The sequence below is a fragment of the Hibiscus syriacus genome, unplaced genomic scaffold, assembly GCF_006381635.1.
Source record: "Hibiscus syriacus cultivar Baekdansim isolate YM2019G1 unplaced genomic scaffold, ASM638163v2 tig00110584_pilon, whole genome shotgun sequence".
Taxonomy (NCBI): Eukaryota; Viridiplantae; Streptophyta; class Magnoliopsida; order Malvales; family Malvaceae; genus Hibiscus; species Hibiscus syriacus.
Window position 1 is genome coordinate 155,340 of NW_024062792.1, and position 9,008 is coordinate 164,347.

Here is a 9,008-nt window from a genome sequence, read left to right on the forward strand (position 1 = left end):
TACAAGATTTTGTATTCGTTTAATTAATTGAACAAACACGAACAGATGGTTTGTTCGTTCATTTACGTTCGTGAACGTTCAGTAATATGTTCATTTATGTTCATTCATTTATGTTCGTTCATTTATGTTCATTTATGTTCGTTCGTTTATGTGCGTTCATTTATATTTAACACAATATCTATAGACTCGTTTAAATTTTATTATTTATTATTTTATATTTTAAAATCAACCTAATTATTTATTTATATTAATCTTCCACGAACGTAGTTTATATTAGAAATCATAAAAAAATTAATTAAGTTACTATAATAATTAATATTATGTATACATATTAAAATAAATTATAGCAAACTTTAACTTAAATAAAATTAATCATTAACAACATATATTTCTTTCTTAGCATAGTGGTTAGGTGTTGCACTCTTTTTCTAAAGGTATCAGGTTTGATCATCTTGGTTGTTGTTTAGCAACCGGTAATGACTACAATCCAATTTATTCAATAAAATTAGATACAACTAAAAATATAATATCTACTATAATTGATTTTATAATAAATTTTAATTAATCAATTTAATATAGTTGTGATAAAATATTTTGTCACAGATAAGGATAATATTAGTTAGGGATGACAAAAAAATCCGAATCCGACGTGGAAAACTGAAAACCAAATTAAACGGGTCGGGGATGATAAACGGGGACAGAGACGAGAAAAAACTGTTTATACTAAACGGGGATGGGGACGGGGACGAGTTTGGTAATCCCCGCCCCGATTACCCGATTACCCGGCCCGATAAATATTAAAAATAATTATTTTATATATCTATAATATTAATAAATTTCATTTAAATTATATATATATATATATATATATAATATTTATATATTTAATTTAAATATATATATATATACCCAGCCCGATACTCGGCCCGATACCCGTTTAAATAACAGTTTATGCTAAACGAGGATGCACGTTTTCCTGCCGTTTTCTCCGATTACCCGATGGGGATCCCCGTTTAAATCCCCGCGATTTTTTAAGCAGGTACGGGTACGGGTTTTTTATACGAGGACGGGGGACCAATACCCGGCCCGAACCCGGCCCGTTGCCATCCCTAATAGTATCTAAATTTTCTTCACCGTTATTAGTCTTTTTGTGTTAAAAAACTCAATTAGGAAATATATTTTCAGTGTCAAACAAGTTTATCACAATTTTTATTGATAATAGTATCGAGCATTTTGTTACTAAAAAAATACTTACTGTACCAATATTGATGGTCACAAAATATATTTTTAGTGTCATACAAATTAATCACAATTTATATTGATAATCGTGTTGGATAGATGTTCATAAAAAATGAATAATTTTGACAATTTTAAAAATATTTATCAGTAATATAATAATAACCGGTTATTAATGATGGTAAGTGATTACTTGAAAATTTTATCACTATGCATTTTAATGTCTAAATTTAATGTTTTTAGTAACAACTTGCATTGTCATTAAAAATGTATTTTCTTATAGTGATTGATACGGCCAGGAAATTTGATCGTCTCTAATAATTTCTAGAGCTGGTTTTTTGTAGAGATGATTCTAAGGTTTCGAAGGTTGGCTGTGGAAATGGCAGTGCGGGCTAGACAATCCTATGAATAAATCTTTTAGAAAGAGGATGTCACAAGATCGAATGAGGGGAATGTCACAAAGGTGAGAGACATTACTACCACATCAAAAAGAAAGAGAGGTCATGAAGTTTAATATCGAATATATCTTTCGGAAAGAAGATAATGATCTCTAAACGGTATTCATATGCCTTTATCAATAAAGTTATGAATTCAAACCTGGACAATCTTCGTCTATATTTAAGATTGGCAGGGTATGGCACTTACTGGTAATGCTATTCCTTTTAGGGTGTGTTTAGTTCATAGAATGTAGCATTACCTCTGGAAATATGATTACCGGAATGTAACATTACTGAGAATGTAATCATTATCTAACACATTACTGGGAATGTTGTATTGTTGTGTTTGGTTCGTTTAGCAGGAATGTAAGATTACAGTGTTTAGTTAAATGAATAAAAGATTATTAGAATGTATATTTTACCAAATTATCCTTATTATATATCAGTTTTTTTAACAAGTTGAATTGTAAATATTCAAATGAAAATATTTGTATAAAAGATCATAGAAAATATATAATTTTACTATTTTTAATTTATAAATTTTCTTAAAAAAATTTAGATTCATAAAATTTATATAATTTTTTTACAAAATTTAAAAGATAAATAGGTTTAATGAAATGGTTTAATTTTATTTTAACCCCTGGACTTCATATAAAATTCTAATTATGAATTTTTTTTTTATAAATCTAAAATAGTTTAAGGATAAATTTACAATTTAATTTTTGTAGAATTTTTTTAAATTTAACGACATAAAAATGATATTTTAAAAAAATTTATGTTAATATTTATTTAGCAGACATGTCTAGAGGTAAAATATAGGCAGCGCCGTATCTAGTATGGAGGGGGCACCTGCGGAGGGTCCAAAATTGAGAGTTTCACATATAGTTGAAAAAGAATAAATTATCTATTTAGCTACTCATCTATTACTTTATTTTTGTTTTATTCATTCAATTATCATTATTTTCAAAAACATACCTAATATTATATTTTTCTACTTTAGTCATTCATTATTGAAAAATTAACGACGGTACTAACGTAATAATTTTTAAGTTTTAAGTTTTCACATGATTAATCTTTTATTATTTTTTTGACAATATGAAGATGACTAAATCAAATTATTTTTTTGTTGTTGAAGTGAACTGAAATCAAATTATGATCCTCCTAAAAAAGGACATGCTTGTTTTGTGTGAGAAGTTGAGTGTTTGATAAAATCTCTTAATGTTTTGACATAATGTCTAAAAATTTCTCTAACGTTTAACTAAATAGTCACATTGGTCACTATTCTTTTTTTAGCATTTTGGCCTCCAACGTTTCATTTTGAAGCAAAAGGGTCCTATGTGAATGGAAACTATTAGTTAACAAATGGCTAACGCTTCAAATAGAGATCTTCTATCATAAAATGAAACGTTGATGGCTAAAATATTCCAAAATTGGGCAAAGTGACTATTTGGTCAAACGTTAAGAGCTTTTTGCCCTAAAATAAAATGTGGAGCTAAAATGTTTCAAAAAAATGAGCTAAAATGATCATTTCGGCAAATGTTAGGAACTAATTTTAATATTACGGCTAATATTTTTTATTTGAAATGCGATTATTTATTAGATAAGTTGTTAAGGTAATAAAAATACAATTTGCGAACAAATTGATTTACTTTTACTTACTCTTACAATTCAATTTTTTTCTTCTTCATGGAAGCCTAAATTTTATGTTTGTTATAAGGTCATCAAAATCTCATAAACGTGCCTGAGCATATGCATCAGGCCGTGTCCTTGAGGGAGGGATACAGATTAGCTGTGAGGGTGACTTACACATTAATACCACAATCAAAGAAGAAAGAAAGATTTCAAAGTTCAACAATGTCAAGTATATTTTGAAAATAGAATAATAATTTCATCATAAATGGTACAATCTTGATCCTTTAACCAACCGTAAATGTGGGTCTACACTGAAGGCGTCATGAAATTGAATGGTAAAGAATGACACCTCTTACCCTCCAAGAAAAGAGACATGTTGCTTTTCAGAGTTGCAAAGGGTATTAGTCCCATAAAAAATGAAATATTCAGAGAATTTGACAAATTGACCTTAGTTGCATGCATAAAACAAGGTATGAATGCCCCCCATCGGCCATCACCCCTTCCCTTAAAAGAAAGGGAATACTATTTGCAGGCCTTGGTTGACGCGGGGGCGTCCATATCTCGTATCATGCATGAAACTAAGGTCAATGCCAGTTAAGTTTTGACCATTCATGCTTTTAGGATATGTTTGTTTAACCTCGAAAGAGAAACGTACGACTGTTTTATCAAATACTCCAAGTTTAGAAATCTACATGGCAAACTCCATGAAGCATTGGGCAGTGTTGGGGCTAACCCGAAATACTGGCAGAATTTTAGGGGTTCTAATAGCTAAGATGCTCACATCAGGACAATGCCTGTTGTAGGACAACTCCTAGTCAGTCAGATTGTCAACTAGATCTGGTTTCATTTAGTGGGACCCTTTTCCTTGATATTGGTGTCAAGACCCCCATCTTTTGTCCTCTCCTAAAATTGTCCATATCTGCACTCTATCTGGGGAAAATATCAGTGTGCCCCCATACTTTCTGATACACATGTTAAAGGTCCTCCCTCCCACCTGCATTCAATTATATCCAGCATGCTTTATGGACAATGATCCTTCTTATTATGTAAAGCAAATCCTTTATTTCTGCAAACGGTTGTAAGATTTAGTATTCCATTACTTCTCCGATATGATGATTTTGATTCATTTATATGGAAGTTCTGCAATTTAAATATATATATTTCTTAACTATTCGATGATCTGCTGTAGGGGGAATGGAAAACAACTTGATGGTTATATGGAAAGAATCTTTTGGGAAGTAAATTTGAAAGTACCACTACATCAAACGTCCCGACATGATTTGATCCCATCATGGAACTCATACAAATACTCCACTGACTACAATCGTAACTGTGTGGTCCTTTCGTCTCTCCATTTTCAGTTTTTGCCAGGCCACAAACAATCTTTAGCCTCCTCACACGAGGAGCTGTTGAATCATTTCTTTGAATATTGCATCCATTTGCAGATACTAAAGGTTTCTGTTCCATAGAAATGACAAGGTTTGAAACTAGTGATTCATCAGGAAATGCAGACAAGCGAGTGCATTATCGTACTCATAGACCATGTGGAAATGCATATGGTTGATAGGAACAAGTTTATATTGTCGGCTGTTGGGTTCACTCCTTTTAATTTGAACAAAGAGTTATAGTCGGTGAGAGGACGACTGTTAATTAGTGTTGTTTTGAGAAAGAGAAAAGGTCATGACTCATGAGGGTAAAGTAGGAGGCTATATGGACCTTATGGAGGCCAAGATCAAGATACCTTTCTCTTCTTAATCGTGGAATGTGAGACATTTATAAATATTACTGGTCCTTTCTTTAATCAAAAGGATCGTGTTTATGCATTGTAGCTGACTCGAAGATCATAATATCCTCGTCCTTTGAGGATGTAGGAGCCTTGGAGATTCTCGTAAACAGAGAGGTCTATTTCGAGATCTCCATTGATGGAGAACTGACGGTTTCCAGAAGTTTTAATTGATTAAAATTTAAAAATCATGTCCGAAAGTATAATACACATCAATGGGATGAACTCGAAATGAGATGAGGTTATCTAACCGGATAGGAGGTGCAACCTTGTGAAAGTTAGGTCAAATGGCACCTAATTCGCTGGGGACACCATGTACCCCATGGCAGGTACCCGCAGGAAATAAAATAATCAAGCATTTCAGACTTGGAAAGTGAGCATGCTCTCAAATTTCAATTGCTGATGCATCATTCTCCATTATCAATGAATAAACTAATCGTTTCTAATTACACAGGTTAGGCTTTATTTGGGTGGACCACATCTCCATAATATCGATTTTCCGGATCCTCTCTTCAGAGTATTATAGTTTAATTGGTTTTTGTTCAACTTTTAAGAAGAAGCTAGGGGCTGCAACCCATTGGAGGGCTCCACCACTACCACTGCTTTGCCATTGGAATGTTGTGCAAGTAACTAGTAGGTAAAATTACCAAGGTGCTCATCAACAATGTCATCATCATGTGAGTCCATGTGATGAGGGTCCTTGACACCTTGTTGTTTGCTAAAACCCTGGAATCCTTTGATTTCAAGTTCATGCATCAAGCCAAAGGTTAAGATTCTTGTTGTTGGTGGACAAATTCGAAGACCCGATTTCCGAAGATTCTTGTTGCCGGAGAACAAGTTCAGAAAACCGAGTTGAAGAAACCGGATTCTAGTGCAGATCTATCTATATGATATGCCAACATCTTTTTGCATTGTTCCATCATAGTGAAATCATTTACATTCATATTTTTTTTTAAGGAAACCTAAGTCCTTAAAGGACTTCATCATTACTTCAGACATTGGTTCATGTTGTGCAAATTCTCTGCAGCCATTGCCAGGAAGCGCAGAAATATGACTCAATGAGCATTTGGAACTTTAGAAGCGATGAGTGAGATCGAAGATCTTCTTGATCTTGGTTTTAAGTCCCATGATACACATACATATGCATGCATTGAGCTGAAGAAAATCAGTAAAATTGTACTTCTGTGACAATTCCAGTGCCCGTATTTAGAATTGTTATTGTTGTACCATCTTCGTATGATCTTTATAGGTTATTATAAAACCTCTTGATCAAGACAGATAGAAGAGACTAGAACCTTGCACTTCATTCGTATAAATATAGAAACAGGAGGAAAAAAATATTGGTCAATCACCCTATCATTACTGAATGCGACATGATAGTTCTAAAAGGAAAACAGCGAAGAACTATGCCAGAAAGCATGCATGAACCTCAATCTTTGAAGATTCTGAGGGACTGACAGGCATGTTACGGTCACCTTTTAAGGAGATTAGTTTTTTTTTAATATTTCAGATATTGAGTTTTTAATAAAAACTCAAAATTCGAGGACGATGCACAAAGAAAACTGAGAATTTGCATAGCACATGGCATGCAGCCAAGAACCCATTATTGCTTTCCTACTTTCCAACCGAAAGAATCCCTTTCCATTGCATTTCATATGATACTGAGCTTTGCATATGATGAAAATGGAGGAAAAATTGCAGCAGGAGAAGATTAAAGAGGCCAGTTTCTTGATATCATGTTTCTTATTATTATTTTTAAAACACTATTATAACTAGTTTGATCCCCAAAGTTGGTAAGAAACAAGAAACTTGTATCATTAAATAATAGCATTATGAAATCGAAGTTTAACTCGTTTAGTTCATACAATCTAATAGATTTAAAGTTCCACATCTATGAACTCATTGAACGACGATAAAAGAGAACATAATTCTTCCCAAAGATCTCGAGGTTGAACATAGTGTGTATGCATTCATTGTCAATTAGTTAAAAAAATTATGAAAAATCCAACTCTATTTCTAACTCGTAATCCTTTTTATATAGAAACAATAACACCGTTAAGCTAATTGAATTTAATTTGATAGAGATGAAATATCTGATTTATAAAATTTAGAAATGGGATTAAAGAGAAAAATAAGTGTAAGAAACTAAACATGATGATCTTATTATGATAATTGATGCAAGTGAAAGTATCTCTAAATCTCCCACAAGCAATGTTTTCCTATATGTTTAATGATACGGTGGCCTTCCACCGTGTGCCCAAGCATAAGCCTCATGGTTCAACTGTCCACTATTAGGAACCAAATTCGGTGGCAAATTGTTATAACCTTGCAAACCCGAACTGTCACCGCCTCCGCCGTTACCACCGATCCCACCTTGTTGATGTCCACCACTTCCACTACCGATCCCCGGAGGCGATCCGCCGCCACCGAGCTGACCTTGAGCTCCACCAGCATCCTCTTCTTCTTCCTCCAAAGGCAACCTCTCATATGTAGCGTTGGAGAAAGTGGCTGCTATAACCATAACAGGCCCTGATGCCATCAATGACCCTACTACACTACCACCAACAACCTGCCCTTGTCCACCGGCTAGGTATATCGTTAACCCGGTCGACCCCGGGGGAGCCGGTCCGGGAAGAAACGCACCGGTTAACGATAGAATCTCGAACAGACCATGAAGAGCCATGACGGCACCAGGAGCCGAAGGTTGCCTAAGTGTAACGTTGGTCACGGTTCCACTTCCGCTAAGAACCGAAACCCCTCTTTGTCTCCTCCTAGCGAACTGAGCTAGGGTTTCGGCTACATCGGAACCATTAGCTATCTCCATAACGTGACTCCTAAGTGCATTAGGGCTATCCCTGGTGACGAAGATCGGTGGTTTGGGCTTGTTTCTGGAACCCGCCGGTCGTCCCCTGGGACGACGAGTGGAGACTTCGATAGCACCTTCTCTAGGCTCGTCGCTATGATCTTTGTCTTCTTCTTCCTCGCCGGTTCCACCGCTGCCTGTTTCTCCATTGTTTGTCATGGATATACCCAGATCTGGTTTCTTGATCGGAGATGATGAAGTGGCTGATGTTTCCATTCCTTGTAACCCTACTTGCCCCGCCCACCATAGATTAGCCATGGTTTTTTCTCAAGCTTTTGAGCTCACAAAAAAGTTAAAGGATTACAAACAAAGATTGAAAACTGGGTTTGGATCTTGTTTTGGCCAGTGATCTTTATGGATATGAACGAATCAAGGTTTTGAAGAACAAGAGAAAGTATGGAAGAATTCAACTCTCTAGAAACGTTAGCTGAGAGAGAGAGAGAGAAAGAGACTGAAGCTAGTGGAAAGCAAGTATGCTAACCGATCAAAGCTAAAGAATTGCAAAGAACAAGAAATGAAACATAAAGAAAGAGTTTAAGAAATATTTTGGATTAATTATAATGTCAGAACCTTTAAATTTAGTTCATCTACTTTTATGATAAGAATCTAATCTTGATTTACCAGACTTAAACATTAAAGTTTAATGATGGTATTATTATTAATGAGCTCTGTTTAAATTTGAATATGTGAAACATTAAAAAATATTTGATTTAAAATTAAATTAATAATATATATTCAATTTTAACGTAGATAATCAATTAGCAATATTATCAGTTAGAATTTACTTTATAAAAAACTTAAATAAAAGACTAAATTCTGGAACTAAAAGAAAATAATTTAGATTTCAAAAATAAAGTACAGGGACTTGAAGCATGATTTAAACTTTTTTTTTCTTTTGGGCATAGTAAGTATAAAATTCCTTTATTATTTCCAAGAAATCGTTGGATTTAATCTGCCTTGGTTTTGGGTGTGTCAACTGTCAATGCCTTGGAGATGTGGTTTCTTTGTATTTTCCATGCAAAATCTTTCATTTTCTCTTTCTTTTGGGAAATTTAAT

The 9,008-nt window shown here is 34.0% G+C and overlaps 1 protein-coding gene across 1 annotated transcript; it reads right to left on the reverse strand.

Moving 5' to 3' along the window:
• Positions 1-7,214: 7,214 nt before the first annotated feature.
• Positions 7,215-8,478, reverse strand: LOC120133630 (AT-hook motif nuclear-localized protein 20-like). Its single transcript, XM_039150181.1, has one exon. It carries the CDS (start codon positions 8,207-8,209, stop codon positions 7,316-7,318), a length of 894 nt encoding a protein of 297 aa, XP_039006112.1. The 5' UTR covers positions 8,210-8,478; the 3' UTR covers positions 7,215-7,315.
• Between the last annotated feature and the right edge of the window lie 530 nt (positions 8,479-9,008).

What these genes read in the sequence shown, in the direction of transcription:
- LOC120133630 (XM_039150181.1), bottom strand. Translation starts at nt 8,209, where the DNA reads ATGGCTAATCTATGGTGGGCGGGGCAAGTAGGGTTACAAGGAATGGAA.